Source organism: Bombyx mori, chromosome 24, assembly GCF_030269925.1.
Source record: "Bombyx mori chromosome 24, ASM3026992v2".
Lineage (NCBI taxonomy): Eukaryota > Metazoa > Arthropoda > Insecta > Lepidoptera > Bombycidae > Bombyx > Bombyx mori.
The window spans coordinates 15,593,818-15,608,444 of NC_085130.1; the positions used below are offsets into that span (position 1 = coordinate 15,593,818).

The window sequence follows — 14,627 nt, forward strand, 5'->3', positions numbered from 1 at the left end:
TATTTTAATGACAATTAAATTCCCAACATATCTTCCTTTTCCCTTCCTCTAAGTCTCGGAAATGTAAAGTTTTAGATTTGTATAAATATAAGCAAGACTTATAAATTAGTTCGCCAAAGAAATTTCACTTCTGACATGTGTACTTTGTACGCACGCACTTTTTTTTCCCCTGCTCATGCCGTTAGCCTTGAGAGGCTACATCAGCGTTACCCTAGCGTGTAGGTGAGCTCTCAGGGCTCAAACCAGAGGTGTTGCTAACACTGGTTCTAGCAAGAGTAGTACTTCCCAGAATCTACCACCGGATCGGAAACGCGACCCGCTGAGAAGATCCGGCGAGAAACTCAGTGGGCTGTTTGTGGGTGTACCGATACACTGTGCATAGTCGCAGACTCAAAGGTGGGCTTGGCCCTCGACATCGAAGCCACGGCAGCTTGCGATTTGCTGTTGACGCAGGCGGCTCTGAAAATCGTGGCTACGATGCTCGGCAGCGACGAGTCCTGGCAGGCGATGCTCGACTTCTGCGAGTCCACCATCTCGCAGAAGGAGGCGGCGGAACGGGAGAGGGAGAGCTCTTCTTCCCTCTCGGCGCCGTGCCGCCGCCGTCGAGCCGGGGTTCGGAGGAGGGCGTTTGTCCAGCTCCAGCCCCTATGAGGAGGCAGTCTCCTCCCGGTGATGGTCACGGGGCGACCTAAGGGGGTTGAGGCTGCGCCGCACGCTACCGTCACTCTAGCGCGCTGGCACCAGGAGGACGGGACGGCGCGTCGGCGGCTGCGGACTGCGATGCGGTCCGCATTTTCGTCGTCGCTGTCATCGCCGAACATACTGTTGAAGAGCAACCCGGTCGGCGGTGTATCGCGTTCCGACCCGGCAGGCTGGTTCTGGCCCAGCGGGGTATCCCGGAACACCAGCGGCACCGCCCGGGCGGCCTGGTAGGGCCACCGTACCGCGGAGACCGACGTCGTTGGTCGTCGACTATCGCCTCGACGACCCGTCGGTCGGGCGTCCTCGGGGTGGCGCCGCGTGTCTGGTTGTAGTGTTGACCGCGGGAACCCCCCTACTCTGAACGGGTTCTGACCCCGGACGGAGATCGGACGTTGGGTGTAAGAGTGCAGGGGAGTCGTTTAGTGGGTGGGCCCTAAAATCCTTGGGCCCGCGATCTGCTCTCAACACCTGCAGATCGTTGAGTCTCACATACCCCGCGCGCCCCCTAGGCGCGGGGACCTCGTAGGAGGTTCGGCCCCCGGCTTTTAAAAAAAAAAAAGGCGGCTCTGAAACAGTTGTACTGTGCGATAAGACTTTTAGCGGTTACATTGGTAGTGCTGACCAATGGTTCGAGGCGTTATCGGAAGTGAGATAACTGTAATAATTAATTAACATGTCATAGTATGTTATAAGAGATTGCTGTACATGCCTGTAACTGGCTTACATACCAGTACTTAATTTTATACATGTTAATTTTAAGCTTGAATGTTTTGTGTGTATTGCTGTTGGTGTGTCTAAATAAAACAAATAAAAAATAAAATTAACACAACTGGTTAATCGTAGAGTTTATTCGCGACTAAAAGTAAAAAGCAACGGAGCTTGCGGGTGCAGCCGCATGTTATGACCACGCACAATTTTGTTTATGAGTCTTGAGACCTTAGAACTTATATCTCAAGGTGGGTGTCGCAGTTACGTTGTAGATGTCTATGGGCTCCAGTAACCACTTAATACCAGGTGGGCTGCGAGCTCGTCCACTCATAAAAGCAATAAAAAATAAAATTAAAAAATAACGCAAATTACAATTAAGTCCTTCATCGTGAAAGTCATTTAGTGAACATGAGTTGGGCGTGGATCAAGGATGGCGATCTGAAATCGATTTATCCAAGAATATACCTCTGTATTTATTTTTAATAAAGTTGTTTTTTTAAGTCGATATGTAACACTGAATCGATATTTCAAGAATGGGGTTTATTATAATCATAAGTCATAACACTAATACATAAATCACGACTTCAATCAATCTAATCAATGAAGCCTCTTTTTAAATTGATATGGAGCAACTGAATCGATGTTCAATTCTAGAAAATTAACAGTTGATTTTTTTTGTTTTGGTAAAATACATTTTAGTTGGTGCCGTGGCGTGCAACCTCTTTGACAGGACGTAAGATCTACAACGACTACACATAGGCTACGGGCACGAAATTTGCGATGGCTGAGCGATGGCGGCAGCGGGGCGACGCGACACGGAGCGGGTAGGCAGCGATATCTCGCGCGGGCACGAAACAAGCTGGCGGGCAGTCGCGCTTGAGCAGTGTTGTGCGAATCATGAGTTTACGTCGAAGAGAACTATTGGAGCCTAGTCTCCTATTGAGAGAATTATTATTACCTAGAGATGGTGTTCATCCAATAAATCAACGAAGACGCAATTTGGGAGAATTTTCTACGCTTTATTACAAGCTAAGGTGTCATTCAATGAAATTTTAAATTCCTTGTTAAATTATAAATTCCTCATTATCAATTTCCATTACTAAAATAAGAACTGAACACAACACTGTGTACCCGCGCAAGCGACGAAACCAAAGTAGTTTGTTCTCGTCGCTTCCGCGTCGCCGTCGCCCCATCATCGCCCGTTTCGTGCCCGTCCCCATACTGTGCAATGCTTTTGTATACATCGCCGTCGCGCCGCTGTCGCCATCGCAAGTTTCGTGTCCGTAGACATAGACTAAGACAGAGACTTGACAAGAATATGAAAAGAAAAAAGAGAAATGGAACGAGGGCGGACGTGACTAGCGGCAGGCAGTGCTTTTAATGTCTTCCCTTAAGTGTATAATCTATGGTCTTCCCAAAAGACGGACACTAACTAGACGACAAGGAAAAAATTGTATCTCTTAAGTAAGTAGTCTACCAACGGATCGTCTTTGCGGTGCCACGTCGCCCGGGCCGGATATGTAATTAGCAAATAATGGCCAAAAAACTCAAATATCAATAAGCATAGATTTCTAAGACTATTACAATCTATTTTAATTGTTTTGCTGACTCTAAAGTCCGTAACACACTATCGCAGCGCACCCCAAGGAAAGTGCGCCGCACCATTTGAATCACTTTCACTTGAGAGTGATTCAAATTTTAAACTTATCAAGGGACCGCGTGAAAAAAAAAACACCTACAGAACATTTATTCATTAATAAAATTACAAACGTCATTCCTTATGACTTCCTCTCTAAAATCACTTAATTATTAAATATTTAACGAATTTACAATAGTGTTTTACTCACTGCGGAACAAAACTATTTTATTTAAATAGTTCCGAAGAGATTTTGTCGGTAGCCTTTTTCCCGAAATATCTAAACAGAATGTCTAAATATGTTTTGATGACATATTTTAAAGAGGTATTTATGATTAGTGTCACGATCAATAGATTCCGACCGAAAAATTGTGTCCGATTTTTCGGATGACGGCTGTACGAGTCATGTATCGTACAGGGCCAGCGCGCACATCATATTGCAGACCGATGCATTTTACGTCAAAGTCATTCATTTTCGTTCAGTTCGTGTACCGCCATCCGCAAGGCGTCGCGTACTCGCATAATGTCATTGTTATCATATAAATAATCATAATCAGCATACTCCTATCAATAAACAATTAATCAATATCGGAGTTGTTATCATTATCACAGCAGAGGGTTGTGCGGACAAACCGTACATACCTTTATGGTCCTTCGAGCCACTTTTTGTATCAAAAACCAAGGACATCACGAGTGGAACAATTATATAACATTTTGTGACTGAGTTTCAAAAGTGAGATGACCTGTACTTAGAAAACCAGCGCAATTCAACAGCAGCATTAAATCAACACTTCGTTAACGGCTACTATAAGTGTGAACTAGCAGCATTATTCAGCCCCAACCAGCGGTCCAGTTCAAGTAAGATCGTTTCATCAAATACAAACATGGAAGATATTCTATACACCCAACAACAACTGCTCGAGGCAATAGAGCAGCTTTATACAAATTTCAAAAAAGATGGTTCCGACCGTAAGACTTCCGACTACCTCAGGCGAAGGCTGGAGACGCTTAACCAATACTGGCAGGAATTTCAGTTTAATCATAAAAAGCTATTAAGCATAGAATACATCAAATCTCATTCGTACTATACTAGCAATCAGTACACCATATTTAAAGACAAATACGAACATATCCGTGCTGTAATAACCAATTATCAGCCAAAAGATGATAGGCCATCAACACCGGTTGTAAAACCAGCAACACCAGTATCAGTTCCTGGAACATCAAAACAGTTGCCAGTTCAATCAACTGGCAAAAACAGTAAAACCGATGAGCTGCTGCGAAAACAACGTAGCAACTACAAGGCATTCGAGCATACTGTTGCTAACACCAACTTGGACCTTATCACCGAAAAGTGGGAGTTTGATAATCTCCTACGTAACATTCAATCTCGGTGGACATTGATCGATGCCTCGCACTGGGAGTTGGATAGTGAGCTCGGGCCGAACAACAAAGAAGAGGATACTCTGTACTTGCAGTTTGAAAAAACTTTTAATGATATTATTAAGGCAGTCAACAAAAAGATGTGCTCGGTCTCCCACCGAGAGAAGTCCACTCCTCAAGTAGAGATACCAATTTTCAACGGAAGTTACCACAACTGGACATCTTTTAAAGATCTTTTTACGGAAACTATACACAGTAACCCGTCTCTTTCGAATGCTCAGAAAATGCAGTTCCTTAAAACAAAGGTTAAAGGTGAAGCAGAGAAATTGATTCAACATTTATCAATAAGTTCCGATAATTATATAATATGCTGGGATATATTGAACCACAGATTTAATAATGAAAGACTGATATTCAGCGCTCACGTCGACATTCTAATGAGCATACCAACAGGACAACAACCATCGATTAACCATATTAAACGCATACATGACACAACATTAGAAAGCCTCAACGCTATAAAAAACCTAGGTGTAAATGTGGAGTCTTGGAGCCCTTTGATTGTACATCTTTTAGCACAAAAATTAGATACCGAGACGTACAGGGAATATATATCATTCATTAAAAACCCGAGAGAACTACCAAAATTACAAGAATTCCTAGATTTCTTGGAGGGTAAATTTACTAGTATGGAGACATCGCGTAGACGGCCGGAACTCTCATTTCAAAAATTTTATAATCGAACAAACAGTTCATATCAGCAACCGACAGGAGAAAAATATCATAAGCCAAATTATAATATAAAACAGTCATTTCCTACTCAAGGACAAGACATTTCGCAAGAAACAAATTGCAAAATCACCAATCAAACAAAATTATTCAAGTGTCGAGTATGCAACTCAAATGAACATGGCATATTCTATTGTCATCAATTTTTGCAATTGTCACCAACGGCTAAGCTGGCAACAGTGTCAAAGCATAAATTATGCAAAAATTGTCTAAATGTGCATACGCATGGCAACGGGTGTTTGTCAAGAAAAAGATGCCGCGTCTGCAATTCAGATCATAATACACTTCTTCACGACGCTTACGACAAATGGGGCGGAAAGACATCAAACAACAGATCAGTGCAGCAAAACACAGCCGTCGCTGATAGCAAGAAAACTAGTAGCACTAACGCCAATCATGTGTCTCAAGAAGACGTATCAGAAACTCTGCTTACCACAGCATTAATCAACGTGCAAGCAAACGATGGGTCACTGATAACTTTGCGAGCGCTCCTTGATCAGGGTTCACAAACATCCCTGATAACGGAAAAAGCAGCGCAAAAGCTACGAATACCACGTGGCCGCTGCAAAGGGGTCATATTCGGCGTCGGAGCTAAAGAAAATAATTGCAAAGGCGTCATAAGAATCACGTGCAGTGCCATTTATACTGATTATACATTTGACACCGATGTTTTCATTATGCGCAATTTAATAAACAATTTGCCGAATAGATCATTTACAAAGCCAAAATCATGGAAGTTTTTAGAGAGCATCACGTTGGCTGATCCAGATTTTAATGAAAGTCGCCCTGTAGACATTTTACTTGGGGCCGATATATACTCAAACATTATTCAAGAAGGTATCATCAGGCACGAAAAATCACAACCAGTTGCACAACAAACGCGCTTGGGCTGGATTCTATGCGGGACCGTGCAGAGAACATTCCAGTGCAACGTTGTGATAAATAACATCGATGACATTCGACAGTTTTGGTCAGTTGAAGCCATAGCAGAAAACTCGAGGATGTCACAGGATGATCTGGATTGTTTGCAGCACTATAAGAACACAACAGCTCGTAACGAAGAAGGTCGTTACACTGTTGAGCTGCCATTCATACCAAACTTTCAAGAAAAACTAGGAGCTTCGAAACCCATGGCTTTGGCACAATTCCGGCAACTTGAGAGGAAATTTAGCAAACAACCACAATTAGCAGAATCATACAGACAGTTCATTCATGAATATCAGGCAATGAATCATATGGTTGAGTGTAACAGTAACATAACACCGGCCTGCTACTTGCCTCATCATTGTGTTCAGCGCGCCGATTCTACAACTACTGCATTAAGAGTAGTATTCAACGCATCGGCGAAGACCTCCACGGGCCATACGTTGAATGACCTCATGAAGCGTGGCCCTAATTTACAGCAAGATCTCATGTCATTAATCTTGCGATGGAGGCAGTATCAGTTTGCTTACACAGCGGACATTGAAAAAATGTATCGTCAGATACAGTGCAGCACTGAACATCAAAACTATCAGAAGATACTTTGGAGGAGCTCTCCTGACCAACGGTTACGTGAATATCAGCTCACGACAGTCACTTACGGCATGAAAGCAGCCCCATTCTTAGCCATGATGACTTTGAAACAGTTGGCAGCTGATGAAGGCCACAAGTAGCAGGACAGCAGAGCAGCTAAAGCATTGCAAGAGGAATTTTACATGGACGACCTTGTAAGTGGAAGCTTCACATTGTCGTCGGCCAAACAACTGCAGGAAGATTTAATCCGATTACTACGGTCCGGAGGTTTCAACTTACGAAAATGGTCATCTAACAACGAGGAATTACTTCAAAACGTCAACAGAGCGGCGTCAGATCAAGCATCATTCGACTTCAAGCAAGCCGAAGCAACAAAGACACTCGGCCTGAAATGGAATCCCAACGAAGATACATTCTCGTTCGAACTAAAAATAGGTAAAACAACAAAGGCAGAAAAACGTACAAAACGTTCACTACTATCAGATATCTCAAAGATATTTGATCCACTCGGTTGGCTAGCACCAATTACAACAACATTGAAACTCTTATTCAAACAAGTATGGCTCTCTAACATTCAATGGGACGACCAGCTTCCAGTTAAAATAAGCACCGAGTGGGAAAAGGTTAAATCAGATCTGCAGAACATAAGTGAATTCAGAATCCAAAGATGGTACAAGATTGGGGAGCAAGACACTATCCAATTGCACGGCTTTTGCGATGCTTCAATAAAAGCATACGCATGTGTTGTGTATTGTAAAATTGATACTTACGTTACACTCGTTGCTGCAAAAACAAGACTGGTGCCAGAGAACAAAAAGCTAACTTTGCCACGTCTAGAGCTGTGTGGAGCGCATCTACTATCATCACTTTTGGTTGTCGTGGTTGATGGTGGTGGTTGTAAGGTCACCAGTGTCGGGCGGCACAATAACGAGTCCGTAATTGGATGGACAGTTTATTTCCAATTATAGACGGTATAACAATATTTAGAAGGAGAAATTACGGAGTACAGAATGCACAGATAAAGCAGTAGCAAGTTCAAACACAATAATACAAAATAGATGAAAGCAATAAATCGTAACGAAGCAACAGAGTACGCGTAAGTCGAGGAGTGACACAGTCTTAGCGTAGCGTTGATCAAACCCGACTGGCCGCGAGCGGCGGCCGAGTCGTGGCGCAGGCGACGACCAGTACGTACGTAGTTATACATAGTCGGGGTCTTTGCTGCATACTAGCAGTTACGCCCGACTATGCTTGTGTAAATAATATAATTTTGAGTAGTGTTGTGAATGTATGATTGTTTAGCGTATTTGTGTACTGTATGAGAGTGTGTTATAGAATACGTAATTAAATATGATATAATATTAAATAATGCGTAGGTGTACAATGTAAATTAATAAATAATATGAACTAATATACATAAATATAGTAGAAACACCTACAACACTCCCCTCCAGAGACCTACTTAGGTCGATAATAATCGGGAAAGCGTACTTTCCTCCCCGATCGAGTCGTCTGCTGGTGTGGAGGCCCTGGATCTGGTTTTGGATCCGGGTCGGAATCGGGAAGTTTTGGTATGTTGCGCCGGAGTACAGGAACATCGGACGACAGTATATAAGCTGGCTTAAGGCGGTCTATGCTTACTGTCATATCTTTGTTCAGGACGCGAACAACAAACGTTTTGGCGCCTCTCTTGAGTACTTCATGTGGACCCGTGTAAGCTGGCTGTAATGCGCCACGTATCACTTCTTCCCTAAGAAATACGTGAGTACAAGTTTTCAGGTCCTTGAATACGAAGGTTCTGTGCTTGGAGTGGTGCTGGGGTGGAACAGGACGTACCTTCTCGGCAAAAGACTTCATCCGTGCTGAGAACTCGGTTACGTCGGTGGTGTAGTAGGCAATATCGTGGCCGAAAAATTCGCCCGGTAGACGAAGCGGCTCACCGTAAACCAACTCAGCCGACGAAGACTGAAGATCTTCTTTGAAGGCACTCCTTACGCCGAGGAGTACAAGCGGCAGAGACTCGGTCCAGTTGACGTCAGCATGACAGGTGATGGCTGCCTTCAGCTGTCGGTGAAAACGCTCAACCAAACCGTTGCATTGTGGGTGGTAAGCAGTGGTCCTCCGGTGATCGAAACCGATGGACCTGGACAGTTGTTGAAACAACGCCGACTGGAATTGTCCGCCTCGATCGGTAACGATCTCGGTAGGACAACCGTATCGCGCCACCCAACAGGAGATGAACGCTTTGGCTACTGTTTCAGCGGTGATGTCAGTAATAGGCACTGCTTCCGGCCATCGTGTGAAGCGATCGACGGCTGTGAGGCAAAACCGATATTCGCCAGCGGGCGGTAGTGGACCGATCAGATCTAAATGAACATGTCTGAAACGCGCTGAAGGTAAAACGTGCGTACCTAAAGGTGAGGCAACGTGTCTAGTTATCTTCGCACGCTGACAAGTCAAACATGCCTTGGCCCATTCACGGCAGTTCTTACGCATCAGGTGCCAAACGAAGCGTTGTGCAACGAGTTTAGCTGTCGCATTGGGACCTGGATGACTGAGCGAGTGGAGGCAGTCAAAAACTTGCTGGCGCAGTTGATGTGGGACGAAGGGTCTGGGTGTCGGTGTGCTGACGTCGCAGTACAAAATGGCACGACTCCCAGGTATGCTCGTCTGGACTAGGCGAAGAGAAGTCTCGCCTGTTAGGTGGTCTTGGAGTTCAGCGTCTGAGGCTTGTAGATTGGCCATCACTTCTAGGTCGACAGGCGTCTGCAGTTCATCAACGCGCGATAGGGTATCCGCCACCACGTTATCTCTGCCGGCGATGTGGACGATGTCCGAGGTGAACTGCGAGATGAAGTCGAGGTGTCTATACTGACGTGGTGAACAGTTACTTTTCCGCTGGTGGAAAGCGTAACACAGCGGCTTATGGTCAGTATAGACTGTGAAGTGGGTGGCTTCCAGCATGTGCCGAAAGTAGCGTATGCTCTCGTAAATTGCAAGGAGCTCGCGGTCGTACGGAGAGTATTTCATTTGTGACGGGCTCAACTTGCGGGAGAAGAAACCTAATGGCTGCCAACCTTCCTCTTTGAGCTGCTGCAGTACTCCACCTATTGCGGTGTCGGAGGCGTCCGTAACTGGACCTAATTTGGCTTGAGGGTCAGGATGAGCCAGCAATGCTGCATCTGCAAGGCTTTTCTTGCAATCCTTGAAAGCTCTAAGTGAATCTCCTTCCATGACTACCGGATGGGAAGCTTTAACCGAACCGGATAACAAGGCGTTCAGCGGGGCTTGAATCTGAGCGGCGTTAGGTAAAAATCGCCTGTAAAAATTAACCATCCCCAAAAATCGTCTGAGTTCTCGGACAGTTTTCGGTGGGGGGAAATTGCTGATTGCTTCAACCTTGCTATCCAGTGGTTTTGTGCCCCTTTCAGAGATTTGGTACCCGAGAAATGTGACTTCGGGCACACCGAAAACACACTTGGCCGGGTTGATGAGAACACCGTAGTCTTTCATACGATTGAAAAGTTGGCGCAAGTGGTCCTCGTGGTCACGTGGTGTTTTGCTAAAACAAAGAAAATCGTCTAAATACGGGTAACAAAAGTCAAAGCCACGCGTCATTTCATCGACAAATCTCTGAAAGGTTTGCCCGGCATTCCTAAGTCCAAAATTCATGAAAGAAAATTCAAACAAACCAAATGGCGTGGTGATCGCAGTCTTCGGGATATCCTCCTCCGCTGTTGGTATCTGATTATAGGCCTTAACCAAATCGATGACTGAAAAAATTTTACAACCAGACAAACTTTGTGAAAAATCGTGTATATGACGAATCGGATACTGGTCGGGTGTTGTTCGTGAATTTAATTGTCTGTAATCACCACATGGTCGCCAACCGTTGTCCTTCTTGGTAGTAAGGTGAAGCGGGGATGACCATGGACTGTCAGACGGACGTGCAGTTCCGTTGGCTATCATAATGTTAAATTCTTGTTTTGCAATTTTAAGTTTGTCCGGCGCGAGACGACGAGGTGAGCATGCTACGGGTGGACCTGGTGTAGTGCGTATGTAGTGTTTCGTGTTGTGTTTGACAATACCTGGAGTACCAGCTGGGCGTGTTAGCTCCGGGTATTCAGCCAAAATAGCGTGGTACTTACTGTCGCCACCTGTCATTTTCTTAACACTAGTAACACGATTATTATTTACATCTAGACTGGCTACAGTGCTCATGTTGGTAAGACTATCGATTAATCTTTGTTGGCTGACGTCCACTATGAGTCGATAATGAGACAAAAAATCGACGCCTATAATGGCTTTTGTGACGTCAGCAACAACAAAGCGCCATGGAAAGTTGCGGCGTAAGCCTAAATTAACATTTAATTGCGTATAACCATAAGTATCTATAACAGTACCATTGGCAGCACTGAGTTGATAACTAGTTTTAGCACGGCGTTCACACAACTTATGAATAGGGTAAACACAAATGTCACTTCCAGTGTCTATGAGGAAGTCTATATTATTGCTGCGGTCCTTGATGAAGAGGCGACCCGTAGAGTTGTGGCAGTCGTCAGTCGCCATCACTTGCCTGCTTGTCGGGTTTCCCGCCTTGTAGTCGCAGGGTCGCACTCACTTCCGCGCCTCGGCACCGTGTTTGCTGTGGTACCAGCAAATGGGGTACCTGCGGTAGTGTGACTGCGACCGGCGTGATGATGAGTGGCTGCGTTGTCGTTGACGTCCACGTTCGCGCCCGCGCTCCTGCGGCCGCGGTTGATGATGCACCTGCGTCGTCAGGGCGCTGACTTGCCGCGTCAGCTCCGCTACTTGTTGGGACAGCCTGTCGATTTGTGATGACGATGATGATGATGACGTCACGGCTGCCGCAACGTGGTGTACTGGGGCTGCGATCTCGTGGACACGGTCGGCGAGCTCGGCGAGTGCGTCCAATGGAAGCGTCGACTGCGACGCGACGATCGGCTGCAACGTGGTTGGTAGCCGGCTGGTCCATATAGTCCGCAGGAAGTCCTCCGGGATCTCCGGTCCGGCGAGGTGTTGTAGGTGACGCAGGAATTGTGACGGTTTGCGTGTACCGAGCTGCTCGTGCGTCAATAGCTGCTTCACCTTGTTACTGCGGGACGCCGACAACCTTTTTATCAGCTCCTTTTTAAGCCGCTGGTAATCGGGAGGACCGGTGAGCACGTCTTCTACCTCGGCGGCATATTGGCGATCGAGACTGGCCAATATATGATAAAATTTTGCCGTCTCGTCAGTCACTCGCATGATGGCAAATTGTCCTTCCACTTGCGCAAACCATATTGCGGGTTTTTCAGGCCAGAACGGTGGTATCCTGATGTGTGTTGAGGGTAGTTCTGCATTCGGGCACGCTGGCTCGACAGGCGACGCCATCTTGACGTGTCGACGTGGTCGTGTAGTTACCTGCGAGCGCGCCGTGTCCGATCCGCTGGATTCTAACATCTGTTTCTCCGGGGTGCTCGTAGTCGTGGGTCACCAGTTTGGTTGTCGTCGTTTTGGTGGTGGTAAGGTCACCAGTGCCGGGCGGCACAATAACGAGTCCGTAATTGGATGGACAGTTTATTTCCAATTATAGACGGTATAACAATATTTAGAAGGAGAAATTACGGAGTACAGAAGGCACAGATAAAGCAGTAGCAAGTTCAAACACAATAATACAAAATAGATGAAAGCAATAAATCGTAACGAAGCAACAGAGTACGCGTAAGTCGAGGAGTGACACAGTCTTAGCGTAGCGTTGATCAAACCCGACTGGCCGCGAGCGGCGGCCGAGTCGTGGCGGAGGCGACGACCAGTACGTACGTAGTTATACATAGTCGGGGTCTTTGCTGCATACTAGCAGTTACGCCCGACTATGCTTGTGTAAATAATATAATTTTGAGTAGTGTTGTGAATGTATGATTGTTTAGCGTATTTGTGTACTGTATGAGAGTGTGTTATAGAATACGTAATTAAATATGATATAATATTAAATAATGCGTAGGTGTACAATGTAAATTAATAAATAATATGAACTAATATACATAAATATAGTAGAAACACCTACATCACTTATACAAAAAATAGTTCAAGCCCTCCACGGACGCGAGATCAAAGTATACGGTTGGAGTGACTCAACAGCAGTTCTCGGCTGGATTCAAGGCGATATCAACCGCTGGACACCATTTGTGGCGAATAGAGTCAAACAAATCAAAGATGTCATAGTATCAGACCATTGGTATTACATAAAATCAGCTGACAACCCAGCTGATTGCGCCAGCCGTGGTATCACAACAGCACAATTGAATCAACATCACCTGTGGTGGAACGGCCCTCAATTTCTGCCTGGATTCGATGAGTCATTGGGAGCAGAGAAGTCCATCTACGTCACGGATCAAGAGGAGCGAAAAATAAAACAGAGCAACGTCATAGTTCGACATCATAGCGATGATGTCATTCAATACATACTACAAAGAAACAGCGATATAGCACGCGCCGTACGGATACTTGCCTGGGTGTTACGTGTGACGCGACGTCAGCACAATCACTCTGGTTACTTGCATGCGAAAGAATTGGACACGGCAAAACATATGATTATTAAATACGTTCAAGAAGCGGAATTTTCTGAAGAGATTAATAGTCTACGAAAACAGGAGCTAGTAAATAGCAAAAGTAAAACTTTATGCCTCAACCCGTTCTTGGACAAGGACGGCCTATTGAGAGTAGGAGGCAGACTGAAGCACGCAAACATAGACGAAGAAATGAAACATCCACTGATCATACCACACAGCAGCTACATTACTGACCTTATTATCGACCAAGCCCACCGCTGCACGTTTCATGCGGGGGCTCGGATGACGCTCTGTTATAGGGATTTGGCCGAAGGCCTTTTTAAAAAATGAAATTAAGGAAAAATAGATTTATTTAATTAAATTACAATAAATTGGGCTCAATTTAGGGCAAGTGTCACGCGCGCGGATGATGGTTTCAAACTGACTTGAATTATACGAGTAATTATAAAGAGATTATAAAACTGCTGACTTTGTGATTTGTAATGGGGTTCCTTAGCACTATTGTATACGGGAACCATTTATAACAGCCCCGGGGCCGAGAGTAAACTTACCCCAAAAGGGTTAAGTTTAGGAAAAAGATGTACGGAGTTTTGGCACACTAAGGGAGACGGCGGCGACTTCCGATAATTCTTCGGTTTTTTCAATATTTAATTTAGTTTTGAATTTTAAAAGACGGTGACAAGTGCCCGATTTTACAACATTATAAAAAAGAGCTAAAATAAAAATAATAACTATAATAGAAATAATTATGGTTGTATATGAATAATATTCGCCGTATAGAACAATATGCGGCTTTTCATTAATCGTATCTAAACTTTTTATAATATTATTTATCTGTGTATGTTGTTGGGAGGTGATAGAATCAAGGTTAAAATTAGATAAATTTAATAAAGGCAATTTAGTTTTGTATAGAGTTACAGAATTACAGCAAGAGTCGTTTAAAAGGTTGAAATTTACAATAATTGGTTGAAATTTTATTATCTTTGAATATTTTGGTATTAACCTTGAATCTTTATAAAATGCTACACAATGTATGGGAAGGTTAATGATGCCTGTACCTACTATTATTATCTCTGTACTGGGTTGGTCTTGACAATCTATGGAGAGTTTATAAGGTTCTGTAATTACAAAGACCCACCTATTATTGGACAGTGGTTGCAAAATATCTAAATGACCTCCAAGAAAATTAGTTTTACAAACATTAGGTACAGAGTTTAAGGCTTTAGAAATAATTTCCGATTCGCAGATCGGGGATCTAGAACTGGAATAGGCATCTATGTTTTCACAAATGTAGTTTAAATTATATATTACCTTACAACTAA

The 14,627-nt window shown here is 44.4% G+C and overlaps 2 protein-coding genes across 2 annotated transcripts; one reads left to right on the forward strand and one right to left on the reverse strand.

The window, feature by feature from the left end:
* Positions 1 to 11,350: 11,350 nt before the first annotated feature.
* On the reverse strand, positions 11,351 to 12,127 carry LOC134201189 (uncharacterized). The gene has a single exon (XM_062675548.1). The coding sequence runs from the start codon at positions 12,125 to 12,127 to the stop codon at positions 11,351 to 11,353; it is 777 nt and encodes a 258-aa protein (XP_062531532.1).
* A 177-nt stretch (positions 12,128 to 12,304) lies between these two features.
* Positions 12,305 to 13,635, forward strand: LOC134201190 (uncharacterized). Its single transcript, XM_062675549.1, has 2 exons — positions 12,305 to 12,332; positions 12,821 to 13,635. The coding sequence occupies exons 1-2, from the start codon at positions 12,305 to 12,307 to the stop codon at positions 13,633 to 13,635; spliced, it is 843 nt and encodes a 280-aa protein (XP_062531533.1).
* Positions 13,636 to 14,627: the final 992 nt, after the last annotated feature.

What these genes read in the sequence shown, in the direction of transcription:
- LOC134201189 (XM_062675548.1), bottom strand. Translation starts at nt 12,127, where the DNA reads ATGGCGTCGCCTGTCGAGCCAGCGTGCCCGAATGCAGAACTACCCTCA.
- LOC134201190 (XM_062675549.1), top strand. Translation starts at nt 12,305, where the DNA reads ATGGACAGTTTATTTCCAATTATAGACG. An exon ending in TTTATTTCCAATTATAGACG is followed by an intron (nt 12,333 to 12,820) that starts GTATAACAATAT and finishes TACAAAAAATAG; the next exon opens with TTCAAGCCCTCCACGGACGC.